Source organism: Podarcis bocagei (assembly GCF_964188305.1).
Source record: "Podarcis bocagei genome assembly, chromosome: 13".
Taxonomy (NCBI): domain Eukaryota; kingdom Metazoa; phylum Chordata; class Lepidosauria; order Squamata; family Lacertidae; genus Podarcis; species Podarcis bocagei.
In genome coordinates this window covers 19,061,074-19,087,188 of record NC_138138.1, presented here as the reverse complement: position 1 = coordinate 19,087,188, position 26,115 = coordinate 19,061,074, and the positions used below count along the sequence as shown (strand labels likewise).

General features: G+C 48.6%; 1 protein-coding gene across 10 annotated transcripts in view; it reads right to left on the bottom strand.

Annotated features, from left to right (window-relative positions):
• Nucleotides 1-1,380: 1,380 nt before the first annotated feature.
• Nucleotides 1,381-26,115, bottom strand: part of TSKS (testis specific serine kinase substrate) — a 33,513-nt gene continuing 8,778 nt past the window's right edge. For 3 of the 10 annotated variants that reach the window (XM_081166431.1, XM_081166423.1, XM_081166426.1), the window contains exons 3-11: nt 22,337-22,435; nt 19,051-19,134; nt 11,302-11,385; nt 9,674-9,999; nt 9,393-9,578; nt 8,531-8,689; nt 6,906-7,041; nt 2,844-2,968; nt 1,381-1,579 (exon numbers count right to left, since the gene is read on the bottom strand). In XM_081166431.1, the coding sequence (XP_081022557.1) occupies nt 1,405-1,579; nt 2,844-2,968; nt 6,906-7,041; nt 8,531-8,689; nt 9,393-9,578; nt 9,674-9,999; nt 11,302-11,385; nt 19,051-19,134; nt 22,337-22,435 (1,374 nt within the window). In that variant the 3' untranslated portion in view covers nt 1,381-1,404. Of the gene's footprint in view, nt 1,580-2,839; nt 2,969-6,905; nt 7,042-8,530; nt 8,690-9,392; nt 9,579-9,673; nt 10,000-11,301; nt 11,386-19,050; nt 19,135-22,336; nt 22,436-26,115 lie in introns of all 10 variants that reach the window. The other 7 variants (XM_081166425.1, XM_081166427.1, XM_081166432.1 and 4 more) reach the window with 6 other exon arrangements.

The window sequence follows — 26,115 nt, the reverse complement described above, 5'->3', positions numbered from 1 at the left end:
GGGAAGCCATGGGCTAATTAAAGTGGTATGTGCTTTATATACCTGCCTGAATCTCGGGAATTCTGGGTTCTTCCAGGCTGCCATCATGGGCAGTGAAGGGTATTTAGAAGCAGTGCTTGCCTTTGTGCAATTACAGCACAAAGCAGGTTGGAAGTATGAGCGTGTTGGGTGTTTGGAACTAGACACAGCTGCTTCGTATGTGCCCAAATGCCCAGGTTTACTATCCTTTGCAACTGCCAGGAGAAGTGCCTGCACTGGACCTCACCACACTGCCTCGTCTTCTGAGAACGCAAGTTCGTAGCAAAACACATCCTTCAGGTCTCTCAACATACACGTGAAACTCTACTTGGTTCACATGTGCCAAGCCAGCTTTCAAAAAGGTGGCCTGCTGCCTTCAAAGGAGGCAATGGTAGGGAAAGCCATTCCTGCAGAGGGACCTGCTGGCTTCCTGCTGGCTCGACTGCCATCACCGCGTGTGTGACGGTTCTCATGTTTGCTTGACAGCTCAGGTGCAGAGCTGGGTCTCTCTGCCAGGTATCTCAAGCAAAGGAAAACAGGTCCTTGTTTCGACTGCTTCCCCAGACACTGTGAATACAGCAAACTGCAAGAAATTCAGACGCCCAAACTGCATATTGCGAGAAAGATGGCAATTGCAGGCTGTGCTCTTTTTCGAAGAGGAAAAGCCACTCCCAGAGGGAGCAAATTAGACAGGGAGAAGCAATGAGTATAAAGTTATTCACCACTCCACATCTGCCCGCAACTGGACCCCCTGGCAGGGTTTAAAATGCATGCTCCCTGTGTTGGAAAATGAGGCACAGGGCAAAAGCTGCTGGGGATTTGGAGCAGGGCAGCCGCAAGCAGAGGAAGATTGAAGCATGCAACCATCACCTGCAGCTTCTCTGATCTTGCTCCGTACATCTACACCTCCCCACAGCTTCCCTTGCTATCCATCCATCCCCTTGCCTCCCGCCTCCCACCCTCCCGCATTGAGCTGTGGTCTGCTGGAATAAAACTGTATGCACCCAGCACATAGGGCCAGACTCAACTAACCCCATCCCAATGGTGCCATGGGGCTTCCACCACCCTGCTACTCTTGTGTCTCCCCCAAATTCATGCTGGGAGTGGGTGGGTGGGAGAACCCCCAGAAAGCCAGCAGGAGGAAAAGATGGGAGAGCACTCTGTCTAGGAAATGGAACGGCTTATGCTTGACAGCAAATGATCAAATCATAAAGACGCACTGAATTCCACCCGTAAATTCTACAGCCAGTTCCTCGTCTGGCTCCCTCCAGGCTCGGCAGTGGAGCAAATGCAAAAGAGGTCCCCTCCCTGGTTCTTCCCCTGGAGCCGCTCCCTGGCTTCCAAATGGACGAGGTGGACAGCTTTTAAGTCACAGCCATCTCTCTTTTATTGGGGGTCACGGTTTAATTCGGACGGGCAGGAGTTCCGCTTGGCGAGGGTTACAGAGGAAGTGGTGGAGGCCGCTGGGGACTGGGGCCCGCCCTCCTGGGAGACCAGGGACAGCTGTGAGTGGAGGGAACTCAGCTTGTTCTGGAGGTAATCCAGGGCAGTAGCTTTATCCCTGCAAGAAAGGAGGAGAAGCATGAGAGATGGCTGCTTATTAGGGTTATAGACCCACAACCTGCCATTCTGTGTCTGTCCCCCCACCAGATCCCGGCTGACAGGCAGCCTTACTAACCAGCACCCCGTCATCCTGCCCCATCAGTTGAGCCTGTCATTTAACCGCAACCATGCATGAGTTTTGCTGTGCACTGGTGCAGGGAGCCCGAACTCTCCTGCTCAGCCCTTCCCTTAGCTGAGCAGCGAAACAAACCGCAGAGTGGTTGGCTTTTACCATCACATCCGAACCGGCACTTGCGGCTTGTTTTTATTTCTAAACAAACCACAGCCCGAAGTCGAGGTTTGCTTTTCAGTATCCCAGCGGTGGTTTCTTTGGCGAGAACGAACCGCAAGCGCTGACTCAGGCGGCCACTCTGTGGTTTGGCTTTCCCAACTCAGCTGATGGGAAGAGCAGAATGGGAGAGAGAGCACTCGACCCCAAGGAATCCTGGGAACTGTAATTGTGAACAGTGCTGGGAACCGTCGCCCTGTGAGAAGTAAACGACAGCTCCCAGGATTCTGTGCGAGCATCTGCGCGTTTTAAATTTTGAGTGGGTGTGTCCTATGTGGAAAGCTAAGCATTATCTTAAACAACCACCACCCAAGTTAGGTTTACCTGCATTCAGATTTAATTTATCATTAAGTAAAACTCATTTGGTTAGTCGGTTAAAATGTCTTCAATCAGTTGATAGCCCTAATTAATGCATTTACCCTTGGATGATGATGATGATGATGATAATTTATTATTTATACCCCGCCTATCTCCCCAGCCACTCTGGGCAGCTCCCAACAGAATATTAAAAACATGATAAAACATCAGACATTAAAAACTTCCCTAAACAGGGCTGCCTTCAGATGTCTTCTGAAAATAAGTTAGTTGTTTATTTCCTTGACATCTGATGGGAGGGCGTTCCACAGGGTGGGCACCACCACCGAGAAGGCCCTCTACCTCGTTCCCTGTAACCTCGCTTCTCGCAGTGAGGGAGATAGGCGGGGTATAAATAGTAAATTATCATCATCATCATCATGGAGCTGGACCTCAGTGTCCAGACCGAACAATGGGGCTGGAGATGCTCCCTCAGGAATACTGGGCTGAGACACCTTCATCATGGTGGAGGTGGAATTTTGCAAGGGTTGGGCTCCAGGATCAGGGAGTTCCATGGGCCTGTAGAATGTGCAAGGCAGAGCAGACACCGTCTGTAGAGCTTCCCCCCTTGCTTACTCACTCCGTGGCGATCTTGGCCCGCTCCAGATAGTTCTTGGCTCTCAGGGCATCATCCTGGGCCAGGCGTACATTCGAACTCAGGGCAGTTGCTCGGGCGCGAGTGTCCACAGCCGTGTGTTCCAGATCCTGCCTCCCAGCGACCAGAGCAATTGGAGGGGGGTAAAAGAGAGAGAGAGAGAGAGAGAGAGAAGGAAGGACTACAGAGCCATCACCCAACCAGGGTAGAGGCAAGCCAGCAATTTAGGGCTGCCGGCAGTCACCACCAACTACAGCTGTCGATTTGGCAAGCTATGCTTTGGCTGTTAGGAGATGGTGATAGGACAGGGGTCCAGGCAGAGGTATTTCAGTAGGAAGTTTACTGAGCCTCTCATGTTTCTCCGGCACCCCCTGGTGGCTGTGCATGATCCTAAAGCAATGGGATTCCAGCTGAGGATGAGAAAACCAGGTGCACAGGGCCAGAAGATACTGCAAGGTAGCAGCTGATATGTCAAAAGGTTGCTGACCAAGATAATTTGGTATCAAAAGATACCAACTAGGCTGCCAGCTACAGCTAGGGGCTGCTGGTCTAGCAAGCTCTGCCACCTGTCTCATTCGGCCATAAGCGAGGGGCAGAAGTAAGTTTGGTAGTTACTGCAAAAGACATTTTGCATGTCCCGTATTGGTTTTTTCAGCAGCCAGGTACCGTATTTTTCGCCCCATAAGACGCACTTTTCCCCCTCCAAAAATGAAGGGAAAATCTGGGTGCGTCTTATGGGGCGAATGCAGGCTTTCGCTGAAGCTTGAAGAGCGAGAGGGGTCGGTGCGCACCGACCCCTCTCGCTCTCCAGGCTTCAGGAAGATATCCACAGTCTAGGCAGCCCTGTGGGAGGTCCCACAGGGTTGCCTAGGCTGCGGATAGCAGCCTGCTTCTCGGAGCGTCGGGCGCCCTGAAGGCAGAGCGCCCGACGCTTCGGGAACAATTCCGCCGCCCAGGCAGCCCTGTGGGAGGTCCCACAGGGTTGCCTAGGCTGCGGATAGCAGCCTGCTTCTCGGAGCGTCGGGCGCCCTGAAGGCAGGGTGCGCAAGGCTTGGGGCGGCAGCGGACTGCTTGCGCGCACCTAGAAGCTTGGGGCGTGCTGAGGTCAGCGCGCCCCAAGCTTCTGCATGCCGGCAAGCAGTCCGCTGCCGCCCCAAGCCTCCCGCACCCGGCAGGAGGTCCCGCCGGGTGCGCAAGGCTTGGGGCGGCAGCGGACTGCTTGCGCGCACCTAGAAGCTTGGGGCGTGCTGAGGTCAGCGCGCCCCAAGCTTCTGCATGCCGGCAAGCAGTCCGCTGCCGCCCCAAGCCTCCCGCACCCGGCAGGAGGTCCCGCCGGGTGCGGGAGGCTTGGGGCGGCAGCGGACTGCTTGCGCGCACCTAGAAGCTTGGGGCGTGCTGAGGTCAGCGCGCCCCAAGCTTCTGCATGCCGGCAAGCAGTCCGCTGCCGCCCCAAGCCTCCCGCACCCGGCAGGAGGTCCCGCCGGGTGCGGGAGGCTTGGGGCGGCAGCGGACTGCTTGCGCGCACCTAGAAGCTTGGGGAGTGCTGAGGTCAGCGCACCCCAAGCTTCTGCATGCCGGCAAGCAGTCCGCTGCCGCCCCAAGCCTCCCGCACCCGGCAGGAGGTCCCGCCGGGTGCGCAAGGCTTGGGGCGGCAGCGGACTGCTTGCCGGCATGCAGAAGCTTGGGGCGCGCTGACCTCAGCACGCCCCAAGCTTCTGGATTAGCGCAGGGGTCCGCTAGCCCTGGGAGAGGCGCCGGCTCTCCCACGCTAGCGGAGACCTTGCCGGCACGCAGAAGCTTGGGGCGCGCTGAGCTCCGCACGCCCCAAGCTCCTGGTGTAGCGCAGCGCACCTGGGGGGGAAATAAAAATTTTTTCCTTCATTTCCCCCCCTAAAATCTAGGTGCGTCTTATGGGCCGGTGCGTCTTATGGGGCGAAAAATACGGTATGTGCTGTTGAGGATGTGAGCCCAGGCGCCGCCTCCCGGGGCAGATACCTGCTTGTGTTGAGCACCGAGTGCGTGGCTCAGGTTATTTTAAGGAAGGCTGTGTGGGTCTGCTTCCTTCAAGGGGGCTAGCAGCATGGGCGAGAGGCACCCATGGCAACCACAGAGGCCTCCATCTCCGGTGCAGCCGGGGTAATGCGCTGCAGCTGAAAAGGAGCCCCGTGAAAAAGCTGTGCTTGGGGGATTGGGAACCCCAAAAGGCACTAATAAGGGCTAAAACGAAATGCTGTTCTTTAAAACAGGTGGCAAAGCCACAGGCGACAGGTACCCCCGAAAAAGATTTTGGTGGCCGCCTAAGAACTACCCTCACCCCACCTCTTCACCCCCCCAAAAAAAACCCTTGCATTCTATTTTTTTTATTTTAAAAACCACTTCCTTTTTATTGCTCCTATGCATCTCCCACTGTGATGCCATGATGTCAGAGTTTTTTTAAAAAGGCCCCACAACCCCCCCCCCCCGCTTTAAAAATTGTTTAAATAATATTTTTATACTGACTGCTCCCATAGGTACCCAATGGCACCCCTTGCTATACAGGTCTATTGTGAAGTCCCAGTAGGGCTTCCTCCCAGGTAAGTAAGAATCAGGCTGCAGCCTCGATGCATTTGTTTGATGCTTGCAGCCACCTTGTAAAAGATCTCTGGCTGGAAAGGCGAGCTGCTAAATGCCACTTTCAGATTGTCAAGGCTGAGCGAGAATTTAGCACCTTCCCAATTCAAGCCCTATAGGCAGGGGGTGGCCGGCTTGTGACCCTTCAGCAATTGCACAAAAAGGTACAAGTCCCCATTGGCTTCATCCAGCGCAGCCAGTGGCCGAGGATGAAGGAAGACAGTAGCTCAGAATCATCCAGAAGGCAACAGGCTAGCCAGCCCCTTGCCCTATGGCTGTGCCACCAGCGCTTGTCAATTTCACTGGCTTGACACCTATTGTTGGAGGGGAAACAAAAATGCTCTCTCCCCTAGGCTGGCTGGGGATGATGGGAGTTATAGTCCAAAACTACAGAGGGCAGTGCTACATTTCTCTTTGTTTCAGGCACCCATTATTCAACTTCCAGAAGAGCACTCTAGGTGCAACTGTTGAGCCGCTCTAGCCCACGTACACAAACACACCATTCTATAGAGAGATCTCAGTTTTGCTTTCCAGGAAACCTGAAGTTTGCACACAGAAAGAAGGGTATATGGCCAGGGAATGAAACATTTCTGAAATATAAATGTACCATATTTTTCGCTCTATAAGACACACCAGACCACAAGACGCACCTAATTTTTGGAGGAGGAAACAAGAAAAAAAATAATTCTGAATCTCAGAAGCCAGAACAGCAAGAGGGATCGCTGTGCAGTGAAAGCAGCAATCCCTCTTGCTGTTCTGGCTTCTGGGATAGCTGCGCAGCCTGCATTCGCTCCATAAGATGCACACACATTTCCCCTTACTTTTTAAGAGGGAAAAAGTGAGTCTTATAGAGCAAAAAATACGGTAAATTCATCTCACACACCCCAAACCCTGGAATTTTAAGGGGTGAGAAATCAATACTTCTCCTTTGTTTTAATTCCCACCCCTTTCCCCTGCTAGAATGAATATCCTCCTTTTTTAAAGGCCACTATTATTTCTATGGAAACCAGAGAAAAACGAGAAAGAGCGATGCAGCGGAGGAGGCAGTCGCTCAGTAAGTGGCTACAGGAAAAGCAGTAGCCCTACAGGCTGCGAGAGCAGGCCCAGCCCTGTGGGAGGTTGCTTTTTTCACAGGCAGATGGCCATGGGTTCAATTGCGAGCTCTTGTTAGTTCAGGGCATCGCAGGTAAATCAGGATGGGCCCAGAGACCTTGGAGAGCTGCTGTCCGTCAGAGTTGACGATACTGGGCTCGTATGTAAGGCAGCTTTCTGGGGAGTGAGCCCACCACCGAGGGGGGAGGGATCTACCTGAGCCCAGATCTCTGGAGGTCCAGGGCCATCTTATCTGGCCCCAGGGCAGAAGAATGCTCCAGCGAGGCTGCACTCTGGAATCTTTTTATTGGGGGTGGGGTGGGGGGTGCAGAGGGATCACGGTACCATTATCTTCTTCTGCAAGCGCTGGCAGCTGGGGCATGGGCCCGGGGGGACCGCCCTCTGCTTCAGCTCTTCCAAGACGGGTGCCATGGCATGCTCGACCATCTGTCTCAGTGTGTCCGTGTTCACAAAGCTGTAGCTGTGGCCGGGAGAGAAAAGATGGAGCAGGGTTCACGTAAGGACAAGAGGTTGGGAGCCCCTTCCCTTTTCCTATCCTGTGCTCCCTGAAGGATCTCAGGCTGCTTAGGTTAAAATAAAAGGCAGTCATGGCCACAGATCTAGATGGCTTTAAAAGATGGTTAAGACAAACTGCACGGTGGTCGCTATCGACATCGACCAGCCAAGACGGCTGTGTTCTGCTGCCACAGCTGGAGGCTACAACGCTTCTGAAAACCAGTTATAGACTCATAGAATCGTAGAATTGGAAGGGACCCTGAGGATCATCTATAGCCCAACGCCCTGCAATGCAGGAATATGCAGATGTCCCATATGGGGGGATCGAACCTGCAACCTTGGTGTTATCAGCACCATGCTCTAGCCCACTGAGCTATCCAGGCTGACTAGATGGGTACAGGCCCACTCAGGGAGGATAAGGCAATCTACTGGTCGTGGCGGCTATAGACTGCCTTTGGATATCAGTCGCAACCCTGCTTAGGGAAGTTTTTAATGAGTGACGTTTTAATGTATTTTTAATCTCTGTTGGAAGCCGCCTAGAGTGGCTGGGGAAACCCAGCCAGATGGGCAGGGTACAAATAAATTATTATTATTATTATTATTATTATTATTATTATTATTATTATTATTATTACTGGGAACAGCAAATGGGGAAAGTGCTGTTGTGCTGCGGTCCTGCTTGCAAGCTTCTCACCGCCATCTGTTTAGCCACTGCATTGTGGCTGCAGGACTCGGTGGTCCACTGGTCTGAACTAGCAAAGCTCTTCCTGTCCCTAGAAGCACAGACCAGAAAAATAATCAGCCGCTTAAGGCACAGTGGTTTGGTCTCCTCTCAGTACTTCCAAACATACATACCCATACCAGGAAGACTGGAGGTTTGTTGGTTCATTATTTTTGTGAAGAAACGGAAGTAAGTATCCAAATCTTAACACCTGATTTTGCAGGAAACTGCTAAGACTGCTCTGAAGCTCTGGTGGCAGCCAATTCTAACATGAGCAACAGCCTGCATGCTTGTGTACTATATTGCCCCCTTCTCTTCTGTGAATTTCCAGTGATCTTGTGATATTGAGTGTGTTTGTGGCCCTGCCATTACACTGCTCCAACGTATAGCATGCGTGTGCAGGGATTTCTAAATGGCGAGAGTCTGCCACAGCTATATCATTTGAACCAGAGGTTCTCAACCTGTGGGTCCCCAGATGTTGTTGGACTACAACTCCCATCATCCCTGAGCTCTGGCCTTGCTAGCTAGGGGTGATGGGAGTTGTAGTTCAACAACATATGGGGACCCACAGGTTGAGAAAGGCTGATGAACGGTCTTGGAGCCCTTCCACCAATGCGCTGTGCCCAGCCTCCTGCCCGCACTTATCCCAGGTTCGGCATCCTTGCTCCTGGTTCGGCTTACATTTCCCCATCCTGACCCCCCATCCACCCTTGTGTGTCTCTGAAGCCGGCACCTGGAACATCTGGCACAGCTAGCAGGGTGCCTGTCGGGTGTCTCCAGGGGCTTGAGTGCTGAGAGATGCCTTGACACATCCTCCATGAGAGACTTCACTTGCCACAGCCCATCCAGATCAGCGCGGAGCTGGGTGAGAGACACAGACGTCCGCTTAGCCCTGGCACAGGAAGAAAGGGGAAGGGGGGGGGGGAAGGCAGCTGCTGTAAACTCAACTACAGTGGTACCTCGGTTTACAAACTTAATCCGTTCCGAAGTCCGCTCTTAAACCAAAGCGTTCTTAAACCAAGGCATGCTTTCCCATGGAAAGTAATGGAAAATGGATTAATCCATTCCAGACGATGAAAAACAACCCCTAAAATAGCATTTTCACATGAATTTTACTATCTAACAAGACCATTGATCCATAAAATGAAAGCAATAATCAATGTACTTGTACTATAAAATAAATAAGACAGTATTGTAGATGACAAAAATGACTGATGACAGTCATTGATTGGATGGGGGGCTTTTTTCCATTTCTGTAGTCACACAATCCTTAGGTTGCATACCCCTGCCCTAGTGGGTGGAGTAATGGTCGCCTTGGTACACGAGGCAACATTCCAGCCGCAGAAACAGCATGTAGACGGCTACTTGCTCGTTCCCATCTCCATTTGGGCATTACCAACAACTCAAAGGCACTTCTTAGCTGGCCAAAGGACTTGGGAAGGGCTAACGAGGAGTGGGGTCCAAGGAGAGTGGGATCCTAGCCCAGGGAGAGTCGTGAGGGCCAGAGAGAGAACCTCGGAGGGCCACCTTTTGTCCCGTGGGCCAGAGGTCCTTTGAGAAAAGGGTCCCAGATTTGGCTCGGGAAAGACACGTACGTGGCAGAGACCTCATCCAGCTCCTCTCGCAGCATCCTGAGCGCCTGGCCGTGTTCCAGGTGCGTCCTCTCCCACTGGGGAAGCACCCCCTCCAAGCGCACTCCCAGCTGGGCCAGCAACCGCAGCACCTCCTTTTGGGTCAGCCCATCCCGCTGAGACCTCCCGGATAGCTCCAGCACGCATTTCCTAAAACGTGGGAAACGAGGGGAAAGATAGCCGTGTTGGGAGGCAGGAAGGGCTCTCTCGAACGAGGCGCCACCTTCCCCGCTCCCGCTCGATACCTGATCTCTTCCACGCATGCCAAGGTGGCGGCTGTGTTTAGCTTTCCGTCGGCGCCCCCCTCGTCCCCCGGCCCTGCTCGTGGCTGCCCGCTCTCCAGCGCCCCTCGCAGGCTGTTGATGGACGCCAGGATGGCAGCGGTGGCCCGCTGCAGGTCGCCCTCCTCCAGGCTGGGGGCTCTCAGGGGCGAGGTTGCTGCGTTGCCCACCAAGTCAAGGAGCTGCTTGGAGACCCCTGATGCCATTCGCTGCTCCAGCTCCTGCCACTCTCGCTCCTGCCGACCGAGATCCTCTGCTTGCACCTGCCGCTGTAAGAAACGCAGCTTCTCCTAAATGGAGGCCGCGTTTGGGGAACAGGGAGGAAATGATGCTCGTTTGTTGCTTGGTTCATTTATTCATTTGTTTAAAATTTGACCTTTTCCTGTTAGGCAAAGATCATAAGATGACCCGGATGGTCGCCAGATTCTGTGTAGAGATCTATAGGCGCAGACCATCCCCCCACCCAAAAAAGTTCATTAAGAAAATCCCCAAACTCAGTTCCATGGGTGACTCTGGGTCATCTCTCTGCGGTAGCTTATCTTAAAGTTCATGTGTCTATACGCATATCGCATTTATAAATTTTAAATTTATTGTTGTACATTGTTTTAAATGTTTGTTTCTCTTCTGGGATTGTACCCCCAAGTGTGTTTTATAAGCTGGTCTCTGACCGTAATAAATTATCTATCTATTCATTTGTTAGTTTGCAAGTAAATAAAATTCATGTGTAATATGGTTGCCATACGTCCAGAATTTCCTGGACGTAGCCAGTATTCGGCCCTCTTAAGCAGAGTCTGGGCTGAAATCGCTGGAATGTCCGGAATATTTTTTTTTGCAAAAAAATGCTCAACCACTTTGGGCAAAAAAAACCCTCAACAACTTTGGCTACAAAACAAACACGCACACACACACGCTCAATAACATTGTGTCCAGATTTTCATTTTTTGAAATATGGCAACCCTAATGTATAATAATAATAATAATAATAATAATAATAATAATTCAATTTATATACTGCCCTTTGGCAAAAGATCCCAGGATGGTGTACTGTACAACATTAAAAACACATCACAGAACGCCAGTGATAAAAGCATAATAAAATAATAATAAAAAGCATATTGACAGACAGCCTAATAAAAAAATAGTTATCCTCCCCCACCCCACCCCCACCCTTTCACAGGCCATTAGCCATAGGCCTGGGTAAAGAGGAATGTTTTTGCCTAAGTACCTAAAGACATGAAATGATGGCGCCAGGCAAGCCTCTTTGGGGAGAGCATTCCAGTCGGGGAGCCACCACAAAAAAGGCCTGTTCTCTTGTTGCCACCCTCCGAACCTCTCTGGGATGGGGGACATAGAAAAGGGCCTCAAGCAGCTTCTTCATTAGGGGGTTTTGCCTTTATGAGCTTCCTTGTATTTCCCCCCTTAACTAAAGAAATTAATTGCATGTTAGCCTCGAGTCTCCCTTTCTGACCTGTGAATAACCTGATCTTCCTGATGGCCCTGTGACACACATATAGGCAATTTTTATGAGCCTGGCATGCAAAACTGCAGCCTTGTCCTCAGTTTATTCTAGGACCTCCTGGCATCCCCCTCACCTCCAGCAGCACCGAGTTCTTCTTGAGCACATTGGTTTTGATTTCAGCATCCTCTACTGATTTTGAGACCTTCCGGCAGCTCTCCTAGGGGAGAAGATCGCAAGAGATTCAAACACTAGCTCACTGACAGGAAAGGGAACAGAGTGAGTTAACATGGTTCTTCATTGAGTGCGGAGAATAAGGTTCGACTAAATGTTCCTTTGGGGTCGCCTCCAAGCCTGTGACCTTATAGCTTGTAAGATGCAATGCCTGCAGAAAAGGGGACTGCTGAAATGTTCACACCAGTTTCTCTGTTAAAGAAATGGTCCTTGTCAGTCAGGTCTGCTAAGTATCTGCTTTGTTACGTAAGTTGAGGCAAAAGCGTCGCTGCCACAGAAATATAGTAGCTGGAGACACTTTGGAAAGGTGAGCTGAAAGGGACATTGATTTCTCTCTCCCCTGCCCCTCAGCAGCTGGAGATTATGGACTCAGCTACATTAGTAAAAAAACAACGATTTGAATGTGCTATAAATGTGCAACACCAGCACCAGAGAGCAGGAAAAAATTTATATGCGATTTTCCATAGGGCTTTCCCCCTTTTGTTATAATGATCTAATTCAGGGGTAAAGGTAAAGGGACCCCTGACCATTAGGTCCAGTCGTGGCCAACTCTGGGGTTGCGGCGTTCATCTCGCTTTATTGGCCGAGGGAGCCGGCGTACAGCTTCCAGGTCATATGGCCAGCATGACTAAGCTGCTTCTGGCAAACCAGAGCAGCACTCGGAAACGCTGTTTGCCTTCCCGCCAGAGCGGTACCTATTTATCTACTTGCACTTTGACGTGCTTTTGAACTGCTAGTTGGCAAGAGCAGGGACTGAGCAATGGGAGCTTACCCCGTCGTGGGGATTCAAACCGCCAACCTTCTGATTGACAAGTCCTAGGCTCTGTGGTTTAACCCACAGTGCCACCCACGTCCCTTTAATTCAGGGGTAGTAAACCTTTATATACATACAACTCACTAACGCATCTTTCTTGGTAAAATTTGCTTACTGCCCATCAGTGTTCGACGGAAGGAGGATTCCGCTTGTGCCGTAGAACCCCCTACCGCCCACCTAGAATCCTGAAACGCCCACTAGTGGGCAGTAGGGACCCGGTTGACAGCCCCTGATCTAATTTCTGACTTATTTACAGTGGTACCTCAGGTTACAAACACCTCGGGTTACAAACACTTTGGGTTACAGACTCTGCTAACCCAGAAGTAGTACCTTGGGTTAAGAACTTTGCCCCAGGATGAGAACAGAAATCGTGGGCGGGTGGCGCGGCGTCAGCGGGAGGCCCCATTAGCTAAAGTGGTACCTCAGGTAAGAACGGTTTCAGGTTAACAACGGACCTCCAGAATGAATTAACTTGAAGTGTCTGTAACCTTGTGGTACCTTGGGTTACATACGCTTCAGGTTACAGACGCTTCAGGTTACAGACTCCGCTAACACAGAAATAGTGCTTCAAGTTAACAACTTTGCTTCAGGATGAGAACAGAAATCGTGCTCCAGCGGTGCAGCGGCAGCGGGAGGCCCCATTAGCTAAAGTGGTGCTTCAGGTTAAGAACAGTTTCAGGTTAAGTACGGCCCTCTGGAATGAATTAAGTACTTAACCCGAGGTACCACTGTATAGTCAAAACACATTGGGTTCAATGGTGGATGGGACTGCGGAAGTATCTTTTCCCGGGCACCCGCCACTTTCCGCCCCCTTTTTATTTATTTTTATTTTTTATTTGCCACGCTGAATGCATGCAAGCTAAGTGTGTATAAATTGTGGGCTTACTGTACATCAATACTGTGTATATCAAGAAAACGGAATCAACTAATTCGTAAACCGTATATACTAATAATTACGAAACCTACGCATTTTATCTAGCTAAGTCTGCATTAAAAAAAAACCCGGCACGTTATACAAAGAGAACAATAATTCAATCAATCTGTGCACCATTTATCCAAAACGACTGGTCTGGATGACGCAGACAATCAAATCAACTGCCTTCAAGCCAGATATCTGGGGGAAGATTTGTGTGGCAGGAGCTACCCTGTTCTCCTGGCCTGGACAATGTCACCTCCTTTGTTGCTGGAGAGGAACTGGTCTTCATCAAGAGCCAGAAAGCCAGAATGCCATTGATATCATCAACAAGTTGCTGCTCTTCTGCATAGAAGGAACTATATCTCTGACTTCGAAACCCTGGCGACTGAGAGTAAGTGGAGGCAGGCATAGCAAATCCTCTTCTTCGCTGCTGAGTTTTGCAAGGGCAACACTCAGACTAAGGAGGAAGAAGCTGAAAGGACGTGCCATTTCTTAAACTGGTTGTAAGTAAGCAGGCCAGCAGGGCATGGGCTGCCTGAAACAGTGTTAGAAACTCAGGTATACAGTGGTACCTTGGTTCTCAAACTTAGTCCGTTCCGGAAGTCCGTTCAAAAACCAAAGTGTTCCAAAACCAAAGCGTGCTTTCCCATAGAAAGTACAGTGGTACCTTGGGTTACATACGCTTCAGGTTACATATGCTTCAGGTTACATACTCCACTAAACCAGAAATAGTGCTTCAGGTTAAGAACTTTGCTTCAGGATGAGAACAGAAATCGTGCTCCGGCGGCGTGGCAGCAGCAGGAGGCCCCATTAGCTAAAGTGGTGCTTCAGGTTAAGAACAGTTTCAGGTTAAGAACGGACCTCTGGAACGAATTAAGTACTTAACCCGAGGTACCGCTGTAATGCAAAATGGATGAATCGGTTCCAGACTTTTAAAAGCAACCCCTAAAACAGCAATTTAACATGGATTTTACTACCTAACGAGACCAGTAGCTGAACTGGGTTCCACACAGTCACAAAAAAAGTGAGCCGCAAAAACAAAAGCGCAAAATAAATAGCAAAAACAGACAGACCTCAGTGTAACACTCAAAACGGAAGTGTGGCACTCAAAACAGAAGCATAACACTCAAAATGGAGCACGTTAGGCTTCCGAAAAAGGTTCGCAAACTGGAACACTTACTCCCGGCTTTGCAGTATTTGGGTTTCCAATTTGTCTGAGCACCAAGGCGTTTGAGAACCAAGGTACCACCGTATAAGCTAGGTGCCAGATGGCTCTTTAAACCAGGGTTACAGCCGCCAAAATGGAATGTCTAGTTGCCATTTTGGGGCCAGAGGGCTGAAAAGTCATATTTCTCACAATACGACTTTTCGGTTCCTGAAATTCATTCTGACTGTGCAGCTAAAATATCATGGATAGAATTTTACAGGATGTGTGTATGAAAACAGTCAATATCCAAGGATGCCCAGGCAGGCACTACCAGATGGTGGAGATTTCAGGCGCCATCCTGGTGCCCGGGCATCTTCACTTGGTCGCAAGTGGTTAATAAAAAAAAAAGGTAAAGGACCCCTGACAGTTAAGTCCAGTCGCGAACGACTCTGGGGTTGCGGTGCTCATCTCGCTTTACTGGCTGAGGGAGCCAATGTTTGTCCACAGACAGTTTTTCCAGATCATGTGGCATTAAACGTGGCATTAAAAATAAATACATTACAACCATAATTTAAAACATACAGAAAGTTAAAACCACAATAAAGTAGACCAAAACAAATGAATACTCGTACAAACTTTTTGAAACATCTGAGTAGGCTTGTCTAAACAAGAATGTATTCAGCAAGCACCAAAAACAATACAGTGAAGGTGCCTGTCTGATAGCAATACGCAGGGAGTTCCGAAGTGTAGGTCCTGCCAGCCATGCTGAATGACCAAATTTTTACACATTCAGTGTGGATATTATGTGGCACCTGCAAAAGGGTACATATGAGGTGATGGGGCACTGCCCCATTTGCCCTCATGGACTAGCCTATAAGAGTTGTGACTTGTAAGAACCTGTGCTTGAATTTGCTTTTCCCTCCTCCCTCCTCTTCGCTTTTCCTCAAGTGTCCTGTCTCTTTAGAATTTAACTTGTGAGCCTGAGGGCAGGAACTGCCTTGGCGCTGATTTTTATCACACCCACACTGAACATCCACACACAGACTGTTAAAAAACCTGGCCACACCCAATAATTCACTCAGTATCACTCCATCTCCGTATGTTCTTATTTAGATTACTTCTAGAATAATACCAAATAAAATACAAGAAGTAGCACAGAGCACAAGAAAGTGCAGTGAAATGGCATTACAATAACAAAGCGGAATACATTACGATATAATAAAAATGTGATTATTAACCATAATTATCCCACTAATTATTTTTTTAAATAGTTTGAATGAATGGTACCCATTAATATCTACTCCATGTTAGTTTGTTTTGTTTTGTTAGCAGCTTGTTGATTCCCCTGAAAATCTGCATTAAAAGAAGGGGATTTTTCCATTTGTCCTGGGCCTCTGGCAGTACTCCCGTTGCCATGGAAACAAACACAAACTGCCTTGAGGCTCTCCCGCCAACTCATTCAGATGGATGTCATTCTGAAATCTAGCTAGTTGTGTAATCCTTGCCGATTCGGCAGAGCCAAAAGAATTAAGTCCATACGCGCGCACCCCCCCCATCCTCAACTTACAAGTCCCCACCAATTGGAATAAAACAGGAACGCTACTTCCATATTTACATTCTTTCATACCATCTTGCTAAATGCATGACAAAAGCAAAGAGCACATGGGCGTAGCCAGGATTTTTGTTAGGGGGTGCAGGACTTTGGGGAGGGGGGGGAGAACCGATGGGATTGGTCAGTTAGTTCAGTATTTCTGTTGTTTTACTTGATGGGGCGGGGACAGCTGCCCCTTGACTATGCCCATGAAAAAGCATCATTTTCCAGTTTCATTTGAAAATTCTAATGGAAGGCAAAATCGAAGCACTCTAGCCGCCGTTTACCAATGCCTGTCTTTATTTCCTTGTTAAGTAAGCTATGATCTTGCAAGGCGGGTTTTAATGAGAGGATGAAAGGGGAGGTCAGAACAGCTCTTGGGCACTTTACTCATTATTGATTATTGTAACTCACTCTACGTGAGGCTGCCCTCGAGACTGACCCAGAAACTCCAGGGGTTCAGAATGCCGCGGGATCACATTCACCCAGAGCTATACCAGTTCTTTGCCGCGGGATCACATTCACCCAGAGCTATACCAGTTGCACTGGCTCCCAATGGAGTACAGGATCAGGTTTAAGGTGCTGGTTTTAACCTTTGAAGCCCTATATGGCCTAGGACCCTCGTACCTACGGGACCACCTCTGCTGGTATGTCCCACGGTCTTCAAATAAAAACATCTTGGAGATCCTGGGCCACAGGGAGGTTAGGCTGGCCCCAACCAGAGCCAGGGCTTTTTCAGTAGTGGCCCCGATCAGGTGGAACAGTCTGTCACAAGAGACCAGGGCCCTGTGGGACTTGGCATCTTTCCGCAGGGCCTGCAAGACAGAGCTGTTCCACCAGACCTTTGGCCAAGGTACAGTCTGACCTCCTCCCTCCTTCTGTAATCCTCATAGAACTCTAGCCCAGTGGTTGCCATTGATAAACATTCACGGAATTGCAGCCTAAAACAATTCGAAAGGTCAAAGCACATTTCTATGCAAGAGAAAGCTAACGTTTTGGGGGCACATATAAGATTGGTGAGCTGTTAAGCTGTGGGTGAACATATCAGACGACACAGCAATTCTTCAAACAGCTCTTGTTTATTCACTGATCCAGAACAGAACTGAACTGAAGGGTTCAGCCAGCCTGCTTATCCACTACAACGCAACAGTAACAACTTTTTGTAACTATCCAATCACTGAACGTCACTTTCAATTCCTTATTTGCATATGTGCACCTGAATGAAAACTATCTACAGTATCCCCCCTGCTGGCCCAGGGTGAGAACTTCAGTACATAACATGAACGTTGTTAGATCCTAAGTACAGACGTGATAGGGGTTTGTAAAAATTAGGTGTGGTGTAGAAAAAATAGATGCAGACCCCTCCCTTTTCTGACGCTACAGTTTGGGGACCTCCAATGAATCTGATCAGCAGTAGATTCAAGACAGACTTCAGTGCATAATTATTATATGGAACTCACTGCCACAAGGTGTGGCAACAGGAACTGGCTTCAACAGCTTTAAAAGGGAAGTAGACAAGTTCACAGCAAATTAGTAAGTCAGTGGCGTTGTTCAGAGGCAGTGTATTCCCAAAACTATGGCTGTTGTGGGGGCAACAGTAGGAAAGGACTGCTGCCTTCCATACCAGTTTGTGGTCTTCCCAAAGGGGCATCCGGTTTGCCACTTTGAGAAGCAAAATGCTGGACTAGGCAGACCTTTGGTGTTTCTTTTCACGTTCTTTGTTCAACCTTTCTTAGTAAAGATCTCCCCGCTTTTGAGCAGAAATGGTTGCTTGGGTTTGCCTGGCACAGCTGATTCCCACCCACCAGCCCCGAACACAAGGTCCCTTCTGTTACAGGAATTCTAAGGTCTTAAATATAGAATAAATGTTGATAATTGCACAAGATAAACATACATACATAAGTATATAAACTACATGTCTAAAATAGTACAGGAGAGCAACCCCAAAGCCATCTTAGCTCTCCTAAAGACTCTCAATATTTCCTCTACCTCCTTAATCCCCCTTGCCCGAGGAACAGGTAGGTAGACAGCAATCAGGGAAAGTTCCTGAAGGAATTCCTCTCCTATATCTATGAACCCCCTTTGTAAATTAATTGTCATTGTTTGCCCAGATGCTCTGCATTGAGGGATGTCTGACGGGCATCCTTACCAAATGCTAATGTTTTGTGTAAACTGTGTCTGGAACTATGTAGGTAAAGGTGAAGGGACCCCTGACCATTAGGTCCAGTCGTGACCGACTCTGGGGTTGCGGCGCTCATCTCGCTTTATTGGCCGAGGGAGCCGGCGTACAGCTTCCGGGTCATGTGGCCAGCATGACTAAGCCGCTTCTGGCAAACCAGAGCAGCGTATGGAAACGCTGTTTACCTTCCCGCCAGAGCGGTACCTATTTATCTACTTGCACTTTGACGTGCTTTCGAACTGCTAGGTTGGCAGGAGCTGGGACCAAGCAACGGGAGCTCACCCCGTTGCGGGGATTCGAACCGCCGACCTTCTGATCGGCAAGTCCTAGGCTCTGTGGTTTAACCCACAGTGCCACCCGCGCCACTATGTAAAACTTGCTAAATCCTCATGGATATCACACCTTGGCCTGCCTGAGCCACAGCAACCCCACCTTATGTGTGATGTACTTTCTGACTGTTGGTAGAGGGGACTGTCCTTCTCCACGCAAAAATGCAAACCCTTAAAAAATGATGTTTCTTTGTGGTTTGGGGTCTCTCTTGCCTCCTTGCCAGGAGGGGAGGGAACGCTGTTGCAACAGAAAAATAAATATCTGCCTTGCCTTCGCTGGATCCAGGGGCATAGGTGGGGGCGGCACGCCCCGGGTGTCATCCCTGAGGGGTGTGTGACAAAATCCCCCCTAGGCAGATTGCTGTCGTGCCGATTGGCCCCCTGGGGAGATGGCCCCCCCGGGCGGATCGCCACTGCATCAATCACCCCCCTGGACAATCGCCCTGCCCCCAGGTGCACAGCTTGTGCGCCACTCCGGTTACCCGAGCGGCTAGCCCCGCCGCTGACTGGATCCTGCCTCCATCCATTCAACTCTGACCGATCATGGACTTAGGGGACTCAGTCCTTTGGGGAGTTGGGCAGCAAAAGCCAACCACCCCTATTTTTTCTATGTCACTTCCAACTCTACAAGTCTATGATGATTCTATGTCTTGAGCCGGCTAACACATCCCTCACCTTGAGGTGGGTGCAGTACTCTTCCAGGTCCTCAGCCTCCTGCCTGCGCCGCTCCAGGTTTTCGCACAGCACTGTGCACTCACTCTGCACACAGAGCAGAAGGGGAACGGCTGAGAAGGCGGAGAGGGTGTTCTCAGGTGCAAGAGGTGGCCTTGTCCCTGCAAAGAAGCATCCCCCACCTCTCTCCCTTTCCAGCAGCTTTGTGGCCAAATAATAATAATAATAATAATAATAATAATAATAATAATAATAATAATAATTATTATTATTATTATTATTATTATTATTATTATTATTATTATTATTTATTATTTATACCCCACCCATCTGGCTGAGTTTCCCCAGCCACTCTCGGCGGCTTCCAATCGAGTGTTAAAAACAATACAGCCCTAAATATTAAAAACTTCCCTAAATCACTCCAGCACAGTGTTTCTCAAGTGGTGGCAGGCCTCAGTGCCACCACGCACCCAGTCGCCTCCTCGCTTGCCCACCCTGCCCACTGGCCATGTTGCTTGGACCAACGCTAGATTTGCTGCTTGCTAAAATAAACTCCTTGCATGCCAATTGAAGAGGTTCAGGAGACTGAGAAGTTACAACAGAGGTGGATTTCAGGGCGCCGAACAAATTTATAAGCCCCACGTCTGCCACTGTGGGGCGGGGGAGAGATGAAAATGGGAGGGCCTTGCTCCTGTGAGGGGAAAGGACCAGAGGAAATGTTGAAGGAAATTAGAAAGGCAGAGAGAAGGTTGCTATTTTTCAGTAACAGCAACAGCCAGGGAAATAAACAAATAGAATAAAAGGAGGAAGAGGTGAAACACAAAAGGGGCAGGGAGGAGGAATGAACCTTTGGTTTGCAAAGGTACAAATCAAGTGTGAGAAGGGAAGGGGGAGCAGAAACAACAACAGATGAGTAAAATTACTTGGGTGAGGCATGGTGGTGGGGAGGGAAAATATAAAATGAATTGCCTGCCCTACATAGAGCCTCTGGGTCAGCAAATTCTGCCTAAAATGGGGAGGCTGAGACATGTTACTTCTAGAGCCAAGGCCTGTACTTTGTTTGAGAAAAGCTGAACTGTGGAGCTCCTTGCCACAAGGAAATTGCTCGGGGGGGGGGGGGGGACGACGACACACACATTTGCAAAGAATTAGGCCTCAATAGAAAACAATGTCAGTGGTTGCCAGCTGGTTATTCCATATGCCATCCTTAACTGCTACCATTTTGTGACTGGTTCTGCCACTGCACTTCAGTTTTGTGCCTCAGTTATTTTTTAGCTCTCTCAAGTGGGCTGCAAGGGAAGACATTTTGAAAACCCCTGTTCCATCTTCCCTTTATATACAAGCTCTACTGGTGACAGAAGAGCTTGCTATTTTTTGTGTATTCTTTCAGGCTAAACAATACAGAACTACCATGTGTTCCCCACCCTCATATGAAACAGGCAAACACAAGACACATAAATTCATAAAACAATTGAAATTCAATCATGTTCTTATAAAAAACCCCAAATTAGAATCCACACCTTTTTCCAAAAAAATTTTCACCACTGATTCCTGTGACAGAATTCTTAAAGATACAGAACCCCCAAGTTTGGATGTCAGGGAAGCAATTTTGATTTTTAGAAGGCATCTTAATGCCTATGATACTTGAAGAATGCTGGGCATCACAACCCCCCTTCAACACACATACAGACCTGGTTCACACATAATGTTAAGCTACGGTTAATGTTAACCATAGTTCAAAAACCATAGTTAAATCTGAGGTGACTGACAGCCGTTCAGTTAAACCTTGGTTTATTACATCTTTTCCCTATTAATGGAGACAAAAGCCAAGTCTTCACACGCAGCTCTGTAATTTGGGGGCACTGAGAACCCCTTAACCGTAGCTAAGGAGAATGTCTGAGTTTATACACAATGCTAAACTATGGTTAATATGAATTAAAGTTTATAAACAAGCTTCAAGTCTTGGTTAACAAGTTACCTTTAACCACGGTTAATAAACTGGGGTGGGTTCACACACAACACTAAGCCATGGTTGATAAACCACAGTTTTACAAACCATGGTTTAGTATTACGTGCAAATCAGGCTGCTATCACAAGAGGCTGGGGCATCATTACCAAGTCAACAGCCTCTGATGTGAAAAGGATGAAGGTACTGAGGTGGATATATATACGCCTAGCTCACTGGTTCTTAAACTGTGGTCCTGGTGTATCTTTAGCCAACAAAAACAGTAAAGGGGAAGGCTGAAGAGCCAAAGTACATTAAAAAATACACCGTAGGCCGAAGGGGCAAGTCACTTTAAACATAAAAATGAAAAACAGCTTGACTCTTTAGCAGTACAAGCAGCTGCAGTGTAAAGTTCACTGGAAACACCAGTGGTGGGCTGTTGTCCTTAGGTGTGCATAGAGTTTTGTTGGACTGTAACAGAGGCACCAACTTGCCCCCAATATTGAGGGGGCCGGCTTGTGCGTGTGATGTCATGCATGATATGACATTTTGGGAGGAGCCAGGGGACAGAGCCACAGCGATGATGATGATGATGATGATGATAATTTATTATTTGTACCCCGCCCATCTGGCTGGGTTTCCTCAGCCACTCTAGGTGGCTTCCAACAAAGATTAAAAATACATTAAATATATGATGATGATGATGATGATTACAACCTGCTTTCCACAGTAGAAGGAGGAGCCAGCCAGCCAGCCACTGAAGTTGCACTCAGCTCTACCCCTGGCCTCCTCTGCTCCCTGACAGTAGAGAACACTGAGAGGGGTCCCCCCAAAAAAATTATGGGGGGAGGGATAAAAATGCTTGGCTCCGTGGACTGTGACCACATGTGACAGGCAAAGCAGCGAATAGTGAATTCAGAAGCCTTTTGGGCCCCCTCCCACAGGACAGAAGCTAACAAAATGCAGTCAGCACAGAAACTTGACACCCCATCATGGTCCTTCAGTCCCATCCTAACTACAAACAAACAAATTAGAGAGAGTCTCACAAAAACTCTCCAAATCTACTTCAAGGAAAATGATGTAGACAATATAACAACCCCGCTCTTATGGGATGCAATGAAAGCGGTCACCAGAGGAGCTTGCATAAAAGAGAAAGCATTCCTTAATAAACAAACCTTCTCAAAAATTAGCCAAATAGAACAAGGAGCCCTTAAAAGAGCCAAGTTAAAGAACCAGTGATCTAGTGGTCCATGGCTGCATGAGATGAACAGGGCAAGCTCAGGGTGGTGTTAGCTGGTGTGGCCTGGGCCGGAACTGGCGTTGGGAGGGGGACAATCTCCAGACCTGCAGGTTCTGAACATGGCGGTTGACCTTGGACGTCCTCTCCTTGAGGCTGGTGATGGAGTCCTTGGCTCGCAATAGGCCGCTATTGCTCACTACCTGCTGGGGGAGAGCGTAAGAAGGGGGTGGGTCAGGTGAATAGTCCAGCTTAACTCCTGACCTCTCCACACTTCCTGGGCATTTATTTCAACTCAAGGACTTTTACGAAGCCGGTGGGCGCCTTAAGGCAGATGCCACCACCAACCACTGGGAGGCTGCATGCTCCCAATGTGGCAAGGGCACAATTCATGCACAGTGATGAATTTCCTGGTGTTGCAATTAAATGGGAGAAAGCGAGGGGCAGTTATTCAGGGCCAAGCCAGTGGAACGAGGAGACTGGGGCAGTTCAAAAGCTTTGCAACCCCAGGTGACAGAGGCAAGACCCCAGGAAACAGCCCTTGCCAGAGAAGGGATCTAAGGTAGGGAAAGCAGTTGCCAGAGGGAATATTATCCTCATAGAATTTGCTAAATAACACTCGGGCATTTAATTATATATTAAAGGCAAGGCTTTTAAAAACATGCCTAAGGGTAACCGTTGCAGAATTGGGGGAAGGGCAGCAGGGTTCTTGCTCAGAGCAAGGTAATTCAGAATCACGCACACAAGCACAGCCCTACATCTGAGAGAATACAGCACGGCCTGAATTTGCAAGTTTGGACTGACCACACCCCTAACATAGAGAGCCTGCTGGACTCCAATTCCCATCAGCCCCAGCCAGCATGGCCTGAGGTCAGGGAGGATGGGAGTGGTAGGTCAACAATAGCCACACCTCTGACCTACCACTTGTCCACGTTCAACCCAGTCCCAAAGCCGTCGGACACAAGAAGCACACATTTCCATCCAAAACAGAGTAGACAACTTTTTCCTAACCCCACGCCACGAACAACGGGACATGCAGAAATTTGGAAAATGCAGTGTGGGGTGGTTGGTTGGTTTTTTGGAACAAAGATTTTTCAAAAAAATACAAAAAAAAACTACAGCTGCTACATTTTTACCTGTGAAGGGACAAGAGAAGAGCGACAACAACCTTTTTTCAAATATCTGCCCTTGATTAGATTTACAAGGAATATATGACATCCCAAATAACACCATTGCATATATATGAATTAGTAACCACTGAAGTTATGATTAAACTACATTTTATCAGTTGATACTAGATGCGGGCAGCGCTGTGGGTTTGCCGATCGGAAGGTCGGTGGTTCGAATCCCCGCAACGGGGTGAGCTCCCGTTGCTCGGTCCCTGCTCCTGCCAACCTAGCAGTTCGAAAGCACGTCAAAGTGCAAGTAGATAAATAGGTACCGCTCCTGCGGGAAGGTAAACGGTGTTTCCATGTGCTGCTCTGGTTCGCCAGAAGTGGCTTAGTCATGCTGGCCACATGACTCAGAAGCTTTACGCCAGCTCCCTCAGCCAATAAAGTGAGATGAGCGCCACAACCCCAGAGTCGGTCACGACTGGACCTAATGGGGTCCCTTTACCTTTACCTTTACTAGGAAGTGAGGGTGACATGCCAGTCCAAGCCCTTCCTTAGTTCTATGGGTATTCATGCACCATTAAGCCAGGCGTGGTTTTTACATTTTGCCTGAATTCAACCAATGTGTCTCAAGCTTTCCAAAAGTGGTTATTCTATGCATATGGGGCATGTGTGTGAGTCTATTTTTTTAATACCAGAGGACTGCATTGGCAGAGAGAGGCTACCCGTCTCATCTCCTGCCTTGCCTTACCGAAGGATGTGGGATAAATTCAATTCAGTTTGCAGTTAAAGGCGAACTTCCCTAATTCGAACTTTCCGAAACAATATGCGAACTGAAACAGCCATCCTTTGAAATTAGAAGTTCTCTGAATTTTGCAATGCAGGTCTCCCCAGCCAAGTTACATGGACAAAAAATGCATACACGTATTAGGGTAAAGTGAGCATTAAAATTATTATTATTTATTAAATTCGTATACGCCCTTCCTCCCTAGATCACAAGGCGGTTCACAATGCCTATACTGGTGAAAAATAGCATACAAAAATGCACTGTATTGGGGGAAATTACTTTGCAAAAAAACCATGTAATATTAGGAGAAATTTGCACTAAAAATGCTGAAGTATTTTCGCGAGGGCTTTTATTATTATTGCAAACTGATGTGGAAATGTAGAGAACTCAAATTAAGGTGGAAAAATGGACAGATCTGTCCAGCCCTGCCTTTCCACACTGCCTTGCCTGAAAAGTACTTTGCTCCAAGTCCAGCTCTCCTACTGGAAATTAGCTTGGCAGAAAAGAAAACTGCTTTTTTATATAAGTAAAAAAAAGCACATAAAAACAAGTAGCCCAATGCAATGAGGTAGTGGTGGAAGGACTCAGCTCCCTCAGCCTCCCACGCTCATTTTTATGTAAGCTACTCTCCGGCACCTTATGTGTGAATGCTTCAGATGCATGCAGAAATATGTGTGGCTGCTCCGACACCTCTGATCTGGCCCAGAGACAAGAATCCCATCTTATCCTGGAGGTTCATTACCAATAAACTATTCTTCTTCTTCTTCTAAACCAAACTTCCGAGTTGCTTAAGCTCACTACTAACCAAACGCCAGCCCTGACCTAAAGGCACTGGAATATTTCCCAAATAGCTGGAAGAAGATGCCTATGTTGACGCCTGGAGCTGAAATCTACAGCAGGCGTAGGCAAACTCTGGCCCTCCAGATGTTTGGGACTACAACTCCCATCATCCCTAGCTAACAGGACCAGTGGTCAGGAATGATGGGAATTGTAGTTCCGAACATCTGGAGGGCTGGAGTTTGCCTTTGCCTGATCTACAGCCTCTGTGTTATGTGACCCACAACAGCCCACACCCACAGGAGGGGAAGCTCCACATTATGCACCCGGCTGCAGCCTCTGACCAAGGTGCATTGCAGAAACAACACCACCCTGAAGTGGCGTCAGCGAAGGGTTCTGCGTCCGCCTGACGTTTATTCAGATTAGCTTCTGCTCAGGTTTAAAAACCTGGCCTTGCTTGGCAGGGGTGGCCCTGTGCCCTACTTTGCAGAGGACAGCGTCCTCTGTTTGAAGGGCTGTGTGGTCCAAGTCTGGAGAAACAACAAAGAACATGGTGCTGATAATGCCAGGGTTGCAGGTTGGATCCCCTTACGGGACAGCTGCATATTCCTGCATCGCAGGGGGTTGGACTACATGATCCTCAGGGTCCCTTCCAACTCTACAGTTCTATGATTCTATGAAGGGAGAGCAAGAGGGACCTCAAAGTTGCCCATCAACAGCCTGCACTTGCCTAGCAAGATTGAGCAGGAACACAATCTCCCCCAGGTCACAGCCTTTCCCACTATGGTGAGATGCATTGCATCTAAATTATGCCACTTATTTGTAAACTGGCATCTAATACATATAGACAACCTCGTACAATTTTTTATGCCTGTCTGTGGGGTGGGTGGGTTGGTGACACACCTCCCCTTTTAGGGTGATACATAAACAGCCAACCCTATGCTTGGTTGTTGTAACTTGAACTTCAGCCCAAATTTTCAGGCAGTACCAACCCCTGTCCATTTGCAGCGCTCTAGGGCAGTGGTTCCCAGAGTAGGCTGCCCCGCCCTCTAGGGGGCCGTGAGATTACCAGGGAAAGGCAAGAGGGTGGCAGAGAGATGCAAACGACTATCAGACTTTGAAAAGCTGTTGATCAATTTCATTGAATGAATTAAACTAAACGGTTTTCACTGGGTTTTGAATAAGTGTGCAATTAAGTGTTTTGAATTTT